General features: G+C 51.0%; 2 protein-coding genes across 12 annotated transcripts in view; one reads left to right on the forward strand and one right to left on the reverse strand.

Moving 5' to 3' along the window:
• Positions 1-5,105, reverse strand: part of CARD14 (caspase recruitment domain family member 14) — a 32,041-nt gene extending 26,936 nt beyond the window's left edge. For 5 of the 11 annotated variants that reach the window (XM_031469264.2, XM_031469262.2, XM_031469263.2 and 2 more), the window contains exons 1-2: positions 5,019-5,105; positions 2,473-2,696 (exon numbers count right to left, since the gene is read on the reverse strand). The gene's annotated coding sequence lies outside the window, so the exon portion shown is untranslated. Of the gene's footprint in view, positions 1-2,472; positions 4,449-5,018 lie in introns of those variants that run through there. The other 6 variants (XM_031469253.2, XM_031469261.2, XM_031469260.2 and 3 more) reach the window with 6 other exon arrangements.
• Positions 5,106-5,210: 105 nt separating this feature from the next.
• On the forward strand, positions 5,211-16,181 carry EIF4A3 (eukaryotic translation initiation factor 4A3). The gene is made up of 12 exons (XM_031469276.2): positions 5,211-5,430; positions 7,777-7,849; positions 8,676-8,742; positions 9,143-9,205; positions 10,028-10,160; positions 10,379-10,459; positions 12,031-12,172; positions 12,566-12,704; positions 13,334-13,449; positions 15,260-15,367; positions 15,667-15,794; positions 15,976-16,181. The coding sequence occupies exons 1-12, from the start codon at positions 5,262-5,264 to the stop codon at positions 15,990-15,992; spliced, it is 1,236 nt and encodes a 411-aa protein (XP_031325136.1). The 5' UTR covers positions 5,211-5,261; the 3' UTR covers positions 15,993-16,181.
• Positions 16,182-16,250: the final 69 nt, after the last annotated feature.

Here is a 16,250-nt window from a genome sequence, read left to right on the forward strand (position 1 = left end):
CCATCCTGCTAAAGGATGAGTCAGATCGTGTCACTCCCTTTGCTCTACAAGTCCTCAAGTCCTCAAGCGCTCCACACACATGGCCTTCCTTCTCTAGCACATGCTGACCTCATCTGCATTCATCTGCTCCACACCTGGGGCCTCCTTGCTAGTCCTTGAATGCTCCAGGCACACGCCAGTCCCAGGGCCTTTGCACTTGCCATTCCCTCTGCCTGCAATGCTCTTTCCTTTGCCTCCTTCAGGACATCACTCAAGGGCCACCTTCCCAGAGAGGCCTTTCCAGCCTTTCTATTTAAAAATTGTAGCACTCCCACCTTGGCTCCCCCTCCCCCTTTCCCTGTTTTATTTTTCTCTGTTGGACTCATTGCTCCCTGACATATTATATAGTCTAATTATGTATCAGTTTCTTGCCTGCCTCCCCATGACAAGCCTGAAACCTCCGGAGGACAAGAATTCTTGCCTTTCTTGTTCTCTGCTTTGTCCCCACCCAGAGAACAGTGAAACTTCACGCATACCAGTTAGGTGAATGAACAAACGCTGGCTCCCACTGATGCAGATAGTGGTCAGGAAAGAAGGGGCACTCCCCCACGGTCTGAGTGGGAAGGGCCTTAAGGCTTACCGGCCAGACAAAAGTCAACTTCCAAGGTCGCACAGCTAACTGATGGAGGAGCAGCAACCAGCACCCAGGCCTCCCCTCCTGGGAGTGGCGGGGGCTGGGCTGCACTGCCCCGCAGAGCAGGTGAGAGCGCAGGCCCGAGCTCGGCTCCGACCAGACTCAAGCTCCAGCGCGGAGGCCCACCCAGCCGCACACCAGCAACCCTCTGCGGCGGCTTACTCACAGTCCTAAGCCTCAGCTTTCTTACTTCTCCGGGGGGGCTGACGGCGGCACCTCACGGCGGGAAAGCTTTTCTCCCCGTGTCTGACACATGGAAGTTTCTAGATAGTTCTAAAAAACCCAAAACACTGTCATTCCAGGTAAAAGGAGCGGCCAGACGAGTGTACTGAAGGCAGCCAGAGCCTTGCTAAGCCTCTGCTAAGAACAGAAATACCGAGAGTCATAGGAACAGAGCTGAGGAAGCCCCAGCCTCTGAGGACTGTGAGCTTTCTGAGGGCAAAACCCTTAGTTACCACGACGTCTTCAGGACAACCCCCATGTGGGGAGTGGCCAGGGGAGGCTGGGAAGCAGCGATTTCCACAGGCGCGTGGAAGACTGGCCATTCCCTGTGGCTTTTCACATTCAAACACACAACTGCCTGCCTGTCAACTCCCCTTGGATACCCAGGCATCTCAAACTTAACCCAGTGACATCAGATCCATTTTTTAAAAACGTTTGTGAATTGAGGTACAATTCACATAATATAAAACCATCTTACAGTGAACAATTCAGTCCCATTTAGCACATTCACAGTCCTGTGCAACCATCTCCTCTGTCTAGTTCCAAAACATTTCTGTCACCCCAAAAGAAAACCCTGTGACCATCGAGCAGCGCCTCTCCTCCTTCCCGGCAACCGCTGCTTTCTGTCTCTATGGACTTGCCTACTCGGGACATTTCATATCAAAGGGCTCACACACGCGCGACCGTGGAGGTCTGGCTGCTTTCACATAGCACGAGGACAGAGAAAGAGCCCACTGTGTGGACGGACCATGCTGTTTATCCACTCATCTGCCGGGGGATGCTGGGTTGTCCCCACTTTTGGCTGTTGTGAATCCCGCTGCTGTGAACACATGGGCACATGCATTTGCTGGATCTGTTGGTTTTGCCCCCAAATCACCACAACGCTGCTGCCCTACAGCTTCCCCATCTCATGATGGTGCCACCCAGATGCTCACACTGGAAACCCAGGAGCCAATCTTTGTCCTTTAAACCCTAACAGCCCCCTCTACGCCATACATCAGCCCTGTTCCAAATATGTCCTGAGCCCTCCTTGCACCGTCTCCACTGCATCAGCTCCAGCGGCTGCCACTACCTCTCCAGACCCTCTCTGGCCCCTTCATTCCAATCTCTCAACCTCTTGCTGCAGCCAGGTCACTTGATCTTAGCCAAAAGGGTGAGAAATGACAAGCCAGATCATCTTTCCAAACTGTGAGAATGCATTCCTCTCCCCGCAAAGAAAGACCACCTTGAAGTGGCTCCTATTGGCAACCATGATGCATTTAAACTCCACTTCGTAGACTGTAAGACCTTCATGATACGGCCCTGCTCACCCCTTCTCCTACTCCCTCTCTTGCCCACATTGCCGATGCTACAACCACGCTGGCCTTCTGTCCCTGGATTGTGCCAATCTCCTGCCCACCTGGGGCCCTCCGCACACCCCGTCCCTCCTTCCTGGAAAGTGGGGCATGACCGTAGCCACCTCTTCTCAAAATTCACGTGGCACCTTCTTCCAGTCACCTGGTAAATCAGCAACCCACTAACTCTGTCACTTTACCTCATTTTGTTTGAATCACAGTAATTACAAAACCTATAATTACCTTACTGCCCTCCACTGGAACACAAGCTCCGAGGGCAGCGCTGTCCGTCCTGTTCACCGCCCCGTCCAGCCCCTGGAAGAGCGTCTGCTCCAGTGAGATGCTCCAGGCACATCTGTCCCTGGAACGTCAGATGCCAGGAGTGTGAAGCCCCGGGCCTGGCTGGGTGGCACCAGGTGGTGGTAGCAAGGTGCCACCGCGGCCAGGTGGGTTAGACAGGGCCATGTCTACAAAGGAACAGTGTTTGCCATTTAATACCAGGTGATAGGTGGGGTTTCTGGCAGGAAGTCGTTCTTCGGGGACAACCCCTAGGACCCAGGACATCAACTCTTGTGGTGATGACTCACGGAAACGCAGCTCAGCCCAACAGCACTACACCCAAAGCCCTTCCCGTCCCGGACAGCACGAGCTGCCTTGACCATCTACACTCCAAGTCCAACCGGGGCACAGGGAAGAGGCAGGTTGGCCCCTGAGGTGCAGCCCGCTGAGCTGTCCCCGTCTGTCCACGTCTCCTCTGGGAGTTCGGAGAGTCCCAGTGCTCCTCCTGCCCTCTTGCCCTGGGCATCAGGCACCACTGTATGCCGGACAGCAGTGGGGACAGCACAGACTGGGCCTGCCCTGCTTTAGATTAGTCCCATCAGGTGAGATACCTCTCTCTCACAAAGATGGAGTGTGGGAAGTGAGGTGCAGGGGACAGAGAGGGCTGCGCCTGAACATAACAGGTGGGTCCACCTGGGTGACGCAGGGCCTTGGGACAAAGGGCTCAGGTGTGGTAAGTCACAATTTTTCGGGTATTCAGAACATGGTAGCCCCTACCCGCTGCTGCGCCGGAGGTCACCTTAGCTTAGCAGGCTGGGCCTGACTTTTCCCAGCAGTAAAGTGGTTAAGACAAGATATTTGTTTGCACCCCGAGTTGGAAATGTAACTGATGTTTCTGAAAAGGATTGAAATGCCAATCTGGATGTCTCAGGAGTGGAACTGTCACCGACAGCTGAACTGGGCTGCTGATTCTTGCTTTGTAAGAATAGTTGACTCTTGACAAACAGTGGTTTGCACTATGTGGGTAACATCTACAGTGTTTTGTGTCACGTAAGCCAACACTGACTTGGGTGCTGACAGATGGACAATTCATCTTGTAAATGATGATGTAAACTTGGGGGGTCACAAATACAGTATAGGACAGTGTGTCTTCTCTTCCTTATGACTTTTCTTAACATTTTCTTTGGATCACATCATACAGGCCTTGTGAGAACCGGCACCATGTCTTTTCCTGAGACCAGCTCTTATCCTGGTTGCGATTACCCTGAGCCCTCTCTCCTGCGTAATAAAAACATGGCTCTCTATGACCTGTTGTCCCCACTTCTGGCTCCCAGCTCCCGGAAGACTGCAGGTGCACTCCCTAGCATCCCAAAGAGGACTCCTGGTCACTCACATGGACCCGCCCCTTCTGTTGGGTGCAGCGCCCTCGGTCTCTCCAGTCTCCCTTCCCACACTGTCTGTATTTGGGGGCAGGGAGGGGGTCATGCCACCAGATTAGACAAATCTCAAGGAAGACTAATACCGGCTTCCTTGTCAGGCATGTTTATCAGGTCAATTGTCTTGTAAGATGTGAACGTGCTCCGACGTCAGGGCAGGACCTTCCCAACAAGTAAGGCTCCCTTTACTTGTTTGCTGTCGACATACTGCAAAGGACTGCACTCCAGCGAGCCTGGTCCAGAGGATAAAACGATTACCCAGTTTTCACTAAGTTAACCTTCACAACAAGAGAGCACTCAGAAACTCCTGGAAAGAGGCTGTGGGGTAAAGATACGCCCAGTGATGCGACCCAAGCAAACAATGAGAAAGAACAGAGGTGGCACTCGGCAAGTCTAAGTTTCACAAAGTTAAAACCACGATTCTCACTCAACACAGAGGAACGCGCGTCAGGCGGTGAAGCTGGTTCAAGCCTGTTTTGAGGAGCTGGGCTTTGGTTAATATTCCACAGGAAAACCAAAAGCCATCCCTCATTGTTTTTGCAGGGCGGGATGTATCAGCGCCTCCACCGGACGCGCGCAATCTGGGGCCCTGATGAACACTGGTACGTACAGTCCAGCAAGGGCTCGGCCCAAGGTCCTGCGGCCAGTCCTGGGGGCCCTGGTGCTCGGGGACGTCGCAGGACCCCCACTATCCGACGCGCTCGACCCCGGGTAAGGGCTTTTCCATGACGGGGTTAAAAACCGGCCAAGGGAGTTGACAAGCAGGCAGTTAAAGACGCCAGACTACCCCAAAGTGGACATATGCAGTGAGGACTCCCACCCACTGGCAGTACTGACGAGGAGTAACGCGTCTCCCCCGCGCGCTCGGGTACACGCGGCGGAAAGGGCGCAGGTGGGGACCCGCGCCCAGGTGCCCACTAGAGGCAGGGCCGCCTGCAGACCCCGCACGGCGCAGCCTGTCTGCAGGTGCTCCGGGTCGACCGTCCCGCGCGGAGAGCCCGGTATCCCGGGGGAGCACGGCCTCCGCCCGAGAGCCCACCCGGGAGACCACCCCGCGTCCCGCCGCCTCCGCACCTTTTCCGGGTGTGGGCGGGGCCCCGTCACATCCCGCGGAGCCCCGCCTTTCTCCCGGCGGCAAGCGCCCTCTCCCTCTCACGTGACCAGGAGTCCCCGCCCCCTCCGAGGCGTGGCTTCGGCGCACGCTCGTACGCATGGGCGCGCACGTGATGGCGTCATTTCCTGGCGGCGGCAGCGGCGCGGGGCCCTACTTCCGCTTTCCTCTGCGGCGCGCGTTCGGTTGTCGGCCCACTCGGGATCATGGCGGCTACGGCCACGATGGCGACCTCGGGCTCGGCGCGGAAGCGGCTGCTCAAAGAGGAAGATATGACCAAAGTGGAATTCGAGACCAGCGAGGAGGTGGACGTGACCCCCACGTTCGACACCATGGGCCTGCGGGAGGACCTGCTGCGCGGTATCTACGCTTACGGTCGGTGGGCGCGGGCCTCGGGGCGCTCGGGCTGGGGGCGCCCTCAGGGAGGGCGGGAGCCCGGTCCGGGGGTGGGTCCCGAGACTGGGGGTCTGGAGGCTCCAAAGGCCTGCGTCGCGGCTGGCGCCGAGTCGTGGGGCCGCTGACGGGCGACCCCCGCCCCCAGCACGCATCCCCGCCCCGCCTCTCTGTCGGCGGGTTCGGGTGTTGTCCTCCGGGCAGAGCGCCGTGCTGAGTCCCGAGAGGGCGCAGAGTCCTCCCTGCGTTTCGGGGTCATTGATTTAGAGGATAACTTTGTTGTTGTATCTGCTAGGTGCTAGGGACGTTCGTGGCTCTAGGCACTGGGCGCTAAGCAGTGAACCAGATGCCTGCCCTTAGGGAGCTTACATTTGGGGAAAAAATAATACTTAGTCAAGATTGCTTTAGGCAGTGGTAATAGTTTCAAAGAAAATAAAGCGGGATAATTGAAACTGGGGGAGCGGAGAAAGTTAGAACAGTAGAGCAAATAGGTAAGGGGGCTCCAAGAGGGGCTGACATTTGAGCCGAGATCTGGGCTGAGGAGCCCATTATAAGAAGATTATGGTAGAACTGGGCAGAGGGAGCAGCTAGTGCCAGGGCCTTGCAGCTCAGAGCTGGGTGCATTCCAGGAACGGAAAGAATCCGCCTGTCCTGGGAGCCCCGGGGTGAGTTTGGTGAGGGAGGCAGGACCAGATCTTGAAAAGCATAGTGTGGGGTGATAAAGAGTTTGAATTTCATTTCTAAGTGCAGTGGGCGCCTTTGGAGAGTTTTAATCAGGGAAGTGACAGGATCAATTTACAGTTACAGAGGTTGTCCTGGGTGCCTGTGGATATGCGGGGGAGGTGAGGCAGGAGAGGAAGCAGGGAGACGTTTGGAGGTTTTTGCTCCAGTCCAAGGGAGAGACGATGGTATTGTGGAGATAGAGTGCTAACGGGGTTTGCTGACAGGTTGAATGTGAGCAGCAGGGGAAAGAGGATTCATGTGATTCCCAGGTGTGTGAGTAATCGAGTGGGTGATGCTGCCCTCTGCTCAGGCGGGGAACTTGAGGGACCTGTGAGCCATCAAGTTGGAGATGTCAGGATGTCTGTCTAAGTTGGGAGCCTGGAAAGAGGTGGGGTTGGGGACGCGGATGGGAGTGATCAGCATCAGTGCTTAATGCCTGGGGCTGGGTCATCTTTTCTCCAACTGTCCTTGATGTCGAGACAGTTTAGCAAAGAGAAGTTGCTGAGGGAACGGGAGATGCCGTGTAGTGAGGCTGACAGCTCTACCTACCTTTTAGCATCCAAGGCATCCTTGCCCTAAAACACTCTTTTAGTTTCCCATGCGTGTGCTGGGTCATCATGAGGGGTTTAAATCATCCGTTATATTTGTTATTATGTTATTTGTACATAAAGTTTTGTTTGTTTACTTGGAAAACAGAGGGATGGTGGTGTAGTTTCATGGAGCTGCATCAAGGCAGGAGGGAGTATAACCAAGAGCACTAGATTAAGTCGGGGAACCACCTGCAGACTTAATGCTGACAGGGAGTGGTGACTACAGCACTGAAGGGTTTGTTTTCCTTTCTTCTAACTTAAAAAGTAATGAAAAAAAGCCTCAGCAACAACAAACCCAGTGCAGGTTATTGTAATACAGTCAAACAGTACAGAAATAATTGGAGAAAAATATGAGCCTCCCTCACGACATTCTCCAGGGGTAACCACCATTAACATTTTTTTGACCTAACTAGGGTTTCTATGTTTTGCAACAATGTTCCTTTTATAGAGATTTTTGTAGGGATAAGGTCACATGTTAGCATAAAAATCCCCTTCAGCCTACCTCATTCAGCTGCTGTTTTTTTTTTGTAATTGAAGTGCAGTTGATTTACAATGTTGAGTTAGTTTCTGGTGTAAAGCAGTGATTCAGTTACGCATATATACATGTTCCTTTTCACATTCTTTTTCATCATAGGTTATTACAAGATATTGACTGTAGTTCCCTGTTTTATATAGAAGCACCTTGTTATTTATCTATTTTATATATAGTAGTTAGTATCTGCAAATCCTGAGCCCCCAACTTATCCCTCTTCCCTGCCTCCCCGCCACTGTAACCATAAGTTTGTTTTCTATGTCTGTGAGTCTGTTTCTATTTTGTAAATAAGTTCATTTGTGCCATTTTTTTTAGATTCCACATCAGCAGCTGTTTCTTGAGAGCTTAATGTATGTTGCACGTTGGGTTAGGGGGCGGTGGGGGACTTTAAAAAGATGGCATCCTTGCCCCAAGGAGCTCCAGTGTATGGTTGTCAGCATGCTGTCCTAGTGGTTAGAGCTCGTTTTTTGTTTTAATTTACAGGTTTTGAAAAACCATCAGCAATCCAGCAGCGAGCTATTAAGCAGATAATTAAAGGGAGAGATGTCATCGCACAGTAAGTGTTCATGCAGAGCGGAAGTCAGATGCTAGTTAGCACAGCAGCGTTCAGCAAAGTCCCGGGCTGTGGGACGGCCGCCTTCCCCAGTCCCTCACCGCTTGCCTTGACTTCAGCCATTGGCTGTCTGTTTTTATTTTTGTGTCCTGAATTCTAAAACACTTTGTTTTTTTAGCCAGCTTTACTTATCTATCATTTGGCATATGGAATTGTGTATAATACTGTTTTAATAGCTTTACTCCTGATTTACCTAATTTTTTAAAAAGTTTTATTTTTTATTGAAGTGTAGATAATTTACAGTGTTAGTTTCAGGTGTACAGCAAAGCAGTTAAGTTATACATATATGTGTATTTTTTCAAGATTCTTTTCCATTATAACTTATTACAAAAAACTGAATATAGTTCCTTGTGCTATACAATAGGTCCTGGTTGTTTTATCTGTTTTTATATATAGTGATGTGTATGTGTTAATCCCAAACTCCTAATTTATCCCTCCCACCATGGCCTAATTTTTAGACTCATTTACAAAAAAATAAGTTGGAAATCGTAGAAAAGAATTATATAAATTATATATAAACACCCACTGAAGTTACAGATTCTGCAGCTCCATTACCCCTTAATGCAAAGGCCACCTTTATGATCCATATCACATTATCACATGGTGACACTGTGCCTGAGTCCCAGCCCTTTGCAGATAAGATGGTGGGGAGGGGGTTGGGGGAAGCTGCCCAGGTGCTCTGCCCGCCGCCCGCCCGCCCGCAATGCTGGGGCAGGAGCAGGGCGGCAGCCCCTCATTCTAAGTCCTGTTTATCTGTTTTCTTTACTAGGTCTCAGTCTGGCACAGGCAAAACGGCCACCTTCAGTATTTCTGTCCTCCAGTGTTTGGACATTCAGGTAATCTGCTGCTTTTACACCTCTTTCATCTGAGGACATGCTTCTTGTAGCTCTGTGACTGCAGGATTCAAGTTCTTGAGCATCTCTAGTTGTACTGACTCAACAAATTTTTTTAAGAATCTTAATTGCACATGAGTATCTGAGCTAATATCCTGTCATAAATTCCTTTTTACTTAAACTAGGAGATTCTTTTAACTAGTGGAAATTCTTGTCTGCAAACAAGAATCCTGACCAGTATACCCCATTATTGCTGGATTTGCGGTTTAAGTAATATTCAGGTTTGCTTATCTGAGATCAGATGTGTGGTTAACGTGAGATAATATTCAAAGTAGATCTGAGACTGAGTTAGTGCTGTCTACCTTGAAAATACTGAGATTCTCTATTTTCTGATAAATACCAGGTTCGTGAAACCCAAGCGTTGATCTTGGCTCCAACGAGAGAGTTGGCGGTGCAGATCCAGAAGGTGAGACAGTTAAAGATGGTAGTGTTGTATTTGCAAGTACAGCTGACCCTTGAACGATGTGGGTTTCAACTGCATGGATCCACTTATATGCAGGTTTTGTTTTTAAATGAGTACACACTACAGCACTACGTGATCCACAGTTGGTGGGATCCGAGGGTGGGGAGGGCCAACTGTAAAGTTTAAGCAGATTTCTGACTGAGCCAGGTTGAGGGGTGTGTCTGGAGTAGGTAGCTGGCGTCCCCACCTGCCCTACCTCTCCCTGACCCCTTTTCAAGCCAACTGATTGACTTAATCTAATCCTGTTTCTCTGTTCTGTTAGTCTTTTTTTCCTGATTCCTAACATTTTGCCATAAAACACATATTATATGAGTTGCTGGTTTGTATTTTTAGTGTTGCTTGTTTTATTTTAGTAGTTTTTTGCAATCTTAGAGTTAAAAATAATTTTTTCAACAAAAAAATTACCTTAATAAAAATAATTGTAACTATTTCGTACTTATAGTCTAAACAATTTGGAGATGTGTATGTTAGGATGTTAATATTGTCTCTGGGTAGATAGGATTATGGATTATATGTATTTTTCTGTAATTAATGTATGTTGCTTTGTAATAAGAAACCAGTAAAACTGATTTCATTTGGTGTAGAAAAGGGGGGGGCAGGAGGCTTGAGCTCTGCAGGCTTGTGATAGAAACAATGGCATAAGTAACAGCTGCCGGTCATCTTAAATTGAAATCGAAATGATCTTCATTTTTGGGACACACAGCTGCTTCTGACTTTGTAGTGGTCTTGGGGCAGACCTTGGACATGAACCTGTGTTTTGTTCAGGGCCTGCTCGCTCTGGGTGACTACATGAACGTCCAGTGCCACGCCTGCATTGGGGGCACCAACGTCGGGGAGGACATCAGGAAGCTGGACTACGGCCAGCACGTGGTCGCCGGCACGCCCGGGCGCGTCTTTGGTAATTGCTTTTGTCCATACTGAGTGTGCTGCAGGTAGCATCTGTGAGAAGTGCTTAAACCGCACAGGTCAGTCTTCAGTTTGATGTGCTGCATGGCGGATTTTTGCACTTGAGTAACTTGTAAGAAGTGGAGGGAGGGTCCCAGAAATGCTATGAAAACCGGTTGAAATGGTTCCTCAAAGCTTGAAGTGTAATTATTTAAAAATCTAATTTTGCAGATATGATTCGCCGCAGAAGCTTGAGGACACGTGCTATCAAGATGTTGGTTTTGGATGAGGCTGATGAAATGCTGAATAAAGGTATGAGTAGCAGAGGAATTAGCTTTCTCGTGACGTAAGTTCTTAACTTCTCAGTGCAAAACTGGAACGGGCTGCAGTGTGTCAGCAGCATGTTGGAGAAGAGTCGTGCCTTGGATGCGCTGACGAACATAAAACTCACACTTTGATCTTTTTATGGTGGTAGTTTGTAAGCCTGATGACAACCAGAACTGCAGCGTTTCAGGCGGACCGAGGGGCTTTGCTCCCATGGGGGGCTCTGCACGGGTGGCCGAGGCGCGCGGCTGGGATGTGCGGAGGGGCCTGCGGCTTCGCGCGGGCGGGGTTCTGGGGTGTGATGCTCCATGATTTATTTCACAAGTTGTTTTGTTGGTTGTCCAGGTGGTTTTTACCCTTGTCAGTTACTTTTTAAGGTAAATGTTTAGAATTGGGATGTATCGTTTAGGCTTTTCATGTATTTCTACCAAAATGTATGAGGACCCGAAAGTGATAGCAGTTGTGCTCTTAGGGCAGCACCTGGGAAATGCGTAGCGACAGCTGTCACCTCGTTCTGCTTGTGAAACAGCTGTGGGCAGAGCCCAGCAGTGTCTTCCCGCCTCCCCTCCCTGCACACCCCTCCGGTCTCACCTCCACACCAGGGGGTCAGTGGGCCATCTCCGTAGACGCTGGGGTCACCTGGCGTGAAGAGAGTATCCTGCTTCCCGGGAGTCACCAATAACCCCGGGGGTTCTTCCCAGGTGGTTCTGTCAGGAACTTGAGGGCAATGCTGTCCTGTGGAGCTGCCCTCCAGCCCACCTCTGTCTGGGCCCTTTATCCCGAGGCCCTGCTCTCGAGCTAAGTTGAAGGCATGGTTTCTGCAGAGCACTCGAGTGGTTCCCCGTATCCCTTCGGCAGCACTTGTCAAATAAGGCCTGCAGGCCAGGAGTATCTGTGTCAGCTGGGAGCCTGGTAAGAACGCAGCTTCTGGCTTCATCTGCAGTCCAGACCTCGCAGCCGGCCACCTGCCCCACACTCACAACTCACCTTCTAACCCTGTCCTGCCAGGTCCTGCTTGCCAGCGGGTTTTATTCAGCCTGGACCATGTGAAATAATGTACACTTGTTGCATTATTTAACTGGGAGGTTTTTAAATTAAGGTACAGTTGACATGTAACATTATTTTCAGGCGTCCAACATAATGATTCGATATCTGTGGGAGATTTGTTTTTAATTAGAGATTTTTTGGTGAAAATGCAGATCTCTGGATTTACTTAAAATGTGGCAGATGTGGCCACAGCGGATGCAGATCTTTGCAGGGCAGCAGCAGCTGGAACTGAGTCACGGCCGCCTGCAGGGGTCCGAGCTTGTGGGCCACTCGGGCTAGGGTTGCTCTTGCTTCTAACAGGCGGCATCCAGGACTCTTGGGTGGGCTGTGATCCCCAGAGCACACCAGGGAGAGGAGAGGGGAATGCGAGAATTTGGATCACCTCTGTAGGAAGGTTCCTTGTGAAATCTTGCACCTTACAGCCAGTGCTGCAGCTAGTTCTGTGTGAACAGGTGATGTGCCACTTCTGGTTCAAAGAAAAAGGCCCCTGCGTGTCCCCTTCCTCACCCCAGGTTTCAAAGAGCAGATCTACGACGTGTACAGGTACCTGCCCCCAGCCACGCAGGTGGTGCTCATCAGCGCCACGCTGCCGCACGAGATCCTGGAGATGACCAACAAGTTTATGACTGACCCCATCCGCATCTTGGTGAAACGGTGAGGACGCCCCGCTTCACAGCTGGGAGCGAAACCAGCACAGTGGTGTTTGGGTTTTAAAAATGCAGAAATTCTTTCTAATTCTCTCTTTCAAAAAGCCAGCTTTTCTACTTTCTCCTTTGATCCAGTAATTCCAGATTTTAAAATTTGCTCCTAGTATTTACTTTCACTGAGATTATTTATCATTGGGAGTAAAATACACTGTTGAAGAGCTGAACATTTTGTTTAGAACCGTATACAAGGTGGACTAATTGTTAAAAGTCCAGACTGATCCAGAGCTTGGGCCCGTGCGGTGGGGGGGGGGGGGCAGGGGCTTCATGGCCAGGCTCCCGAGCCGCACACGCCCTCGCGTCTGGGTTGGAAGGAGCTGACAGGGTTGTCTTTGTCCTCCAGTGACGAGTTGACTCTAGAAGGCATCAAGCAGTTTTTTGTTGCTGTGGAGAGAGAGGAGTGGAAGTTCGACACCCTGTGTGACCTCTATGACACGCTGACCATCACCCAGGCCGTCATCTTCTGTAACACCAAGAGGAAGGTGCGTGGCCGTCCCAGCTCTAACGTTCTTGTGGCCAAAACGAAGACAGGTTCTCGCAGAACTTAGGTCAGGCGGTTTCTGTTGGGGCCCAGGAGTGCGCACTTCAGGCTCTGGGTACACGGTCTCTGCAGCGGCCGCTTGGGTCTGCCTTTGAGCTCAAAGTTGCCATGGACGATGGGTGGACAAGTGACCATGTCCTGGGAAAGTGTGTGCAGTACTGATCTGGGCCCGCGACTGAGGGCTCCGGGTCACTGGTTCAGGTGGGACCCAGGTCTGGGTTCTGTGCTTCCAGGTGATGCTGACGGCAGGCAGAGCTGAGAACCCTGGCAGCTCTCCTTGGAAAAGGAAGAGGAGTTGACTCACATTAAAAAAAGATTCAAATCTAACTTTCAAATGAGAACAGTGACATACTGTCTTTTTTTTTTTTTTTTGAGAATTTTTGCCCCAAGATTTGCTGGGTAAAATTAAGTTAAGTTCGTAAGTAATCTTAAGACGGTTAGTCTGAGTGTTGAGAGCACTTGCTTTATGAGTACCCATATCGGTTTTGCAAATAATTGATGTGAACTCCTGAGCACAGTCTCTGGTTTGGTTCACGAGCTCACAGCAGCGTCTGCTGATTTGATCCGTAGGTTGACTGGCTGACAGAGAAGATGAGGGAAGCCAACTTCACCGTGTCGTCCATGCACGGGGACATGCCCCAGAAGGAGCGGGAATCCATCATGAAGGAGTTCCGGTCGGGCGCCAGGTGGGCCGGCTGCACGCTCTGCGCAAGTGCCGCTGGCCAGCGCGTGCGGGGCATCCCCGAGTCTCCCCCCCGCGCCCCCCCCCCGGCAGCTGAGCTCAGGGCGTCAGGCAGATGGCCCCCCCTGGTGTGACAGGTTAGGCTGGGGTGAGACCTAGCCTTAACTAGATAGGTCGGTTGCTGCATTTAGAAGTGTATTTCTCTGTTTCCAAATAAATGGGGATTTTCTACTTCTCTTTTTGTATTGGTTTTAGCTTAATCCCGCTGTGGCTGGAGAGCAGTCTTTGAGTGATTTCACCCTGTCAGCGTGTTCAGACTTTCCTGTGGCCCAGCACTGGCTCAGTTTATAGATGTTCCCTGAGCAGCACTGGCGCCCTGCGCCAGGCTGTGCCTTTTGGATTTCAGTTGCTAAACGGTGTTGATCAGATCTTCTGCATCCTTGCCTTTTTTCCTTATCTCTGTTTCATCAGTGTTGAGGGTGCTGTCTTCCTCGTGGGGGTTCTGACCGTTCTTGCTTTGTGTGTCCTGAGACTGCGTGCATACGAGGTTAGAATGACTGGATTTCTGGGGACTTGGCTGTCCCTGTGGATGTGCCTGCCCTTACCTCCTAATGCTGTGTCCTGAGTCCTGCTGTGTCTGGCGCAGCCACGCCAGCTTTCTCCCTTCACATCTGGTTTGTAGACTCAAGCTTTAGATGGATTTCACACAAGCAGCAGCATATAGTTGGGTTTTGTTTTTCTTTTAATCATGGTGTGTGTATTGTTGGAGTCAGTCTGATAGTGTTTTGTTGAAGATTTTTGCATCTACATTCATAAGTGATTTTGGCCTGTAATTTTCTTCTTTTGTGATATTTTTGTCTGGTTTTGGTATCAGGATGATTGATGGTGGCCTCACAGAATGATTTCAGAAGTGTTCCTTCCTCTGCACTTTTTTGGAATAGTTTCAGAAGGATAGGTGTTAACTCTTCTGTAAATATTTGGTAGAATTCGCCTGTGAAGCCGTCTGGTCCTGGACTTTGTTGGCAGGTTTTAAGTTACCGATTTAGTTTCAGTTGGTCTGTTCATATTTTCTGTTTCTTCTGGTTCATTCTTGGGAGGTTGTACTTTTCTAAGAAGTTGTCCGTTCCTTCTAGGTTGCTGTAAGAGTCTCTCATGGTCCTTTGACTTTCTGCAGTGTCAGCTGTAGCTTCTCTCTCGTTCCTGATTTTATTGATTTGGACCCTCTCGCTTGTTTTCTTCGTGAGTCTGGCTAAAGGTTTATCAATGTTGTTTAGCTTTTCAAGGAATCAGCTTTTAGTTTCATTCATCTTTTCTGGGGGTTTTTGTCTCTATTTCATTCTGCTCTGATCTTTATTTCTTTCTTTCTTTAATTAACTTTTGGAGTTTGTTCTTCCTCCAGCTGCTTTAGGAGCAAGGTGAGGTGGTTTGAGATTGTTCTTGTTTCCTGAGGTGGGAGTGCGGGGAGTTGCAGTTCTAATTTGAAGACACTATAAACACTGCATGGAAATCAGTGAGGCTGTTGTACTTGAGTTTTTTGCTGGGCAGAAGTAAAATGTCCTTTCCAGTTACTGGCATGGGACGGGCTCTAAACAAATTTAGTGTAATAGACTAAATGCCTTTTTTCCTTTTTTTTTTTTTTAAATCACACATGACCCAAGTAAATACGTGTACCAAATGCACCTGCCACGCGGCTCGCTTTCCAGTGTGTCCCTGATGCTCCGGGCTGCAGAGGGGCCGGGGAGGGGCCGGGCGCGCCAGCGGCCTTCTTGCCCTTGGCGCCGAGGGCACCGCCTCAGATGCCTTTCTTTCTGCAGCCGCGTGCTCATTTCCACGGACGTGTGGGCGCGGGGGCTGGACGTGCCCCAGGTGTCGCTCATCATCAACTACGACCTGCCCAACAACAGGGAGCTGTACATCCACAGGTGCGCGCGCGGCACCCCGGGCCCCGCGTGCTGCCCCGCCGCCCACGCTCAGCGCCCCCACCCGTGCCGCGCCGCCCCCCCCCCGGCCCCCACGCGCCGCCCTAACACCCCTCGGGCCCTGCACGCTGCCCCGCCGCCCCCGCCGCGCGCCTCCCCGTGCCGCCCACGCCCAGCACCCCCACCCGTGCCGCGCTCCCCCCCAGCCCCCACGCGCCGCCCCCAACACCCCCCGGGCCCCGCGCGCTGCCCAGTGTCCTGCCGTGCGCTAAGGCAACCTGGCTCTATCTCGTGTCTCCCAGAATCGGGCGCTCAGGGCGCTACGGCCGGAAGGGCGTGGCCATCAACTTCGTGAAGAACGACGACATCCGCATCCTCAGGGACATCGAGCAGTACTACTCCACCCAGATCGACGAGATGCCCATGAACGGTGAGCGGGGCGGCCCGCCCTGGAGGGGGCTCGCCGCTTCCTAGCGCGGGCCGCTAGAGGCTCTCCCCGTTTTTCCCCCTTCTGCTTTGTTTTAGGGAGTCTTTCCTGAACCTTTAGTTAAACTTGCACATTTTCATTTTGTTTGCATTGCTCCTGACTGTCTATCTTTCTTCACTTTCAGTTGCTGATCTCATATGAAGAATTTGCACACCGGAGGCTGTCCACCTCTTTTGTACTCAATTTGGAAAACAATGGGGTTTATGTGAACTCTCAAAGCTCCCCCAGGACAGGGTCTGGGGATCCTGCCATCTTTTCTTACCCACGTGTAAATAATGCATTGCTCGAAATGAGTCTTTTTCATTAAACATTGGAAAGTTTTCCCATAAACTCTATATTGTATTTCTTAAGGTGCCCCCAGCTTTTCCAGTGACCTCCTGTACGGTGCTGGGCGGTCGC

Source organism: Camelus dromedarius, chromosome 16, assembly GCF_036321535.1.
Source record: "Camelus dromedarius isolate mCamDro1 chromosome 16, mCamDro1.pat, whole genome shotgun sequence".
NCBI lineage: Eukaryota > Metazoa > Chordata > Mammalia > Artiodactyla > Camelidae > Camelus > Camelus dromedarius.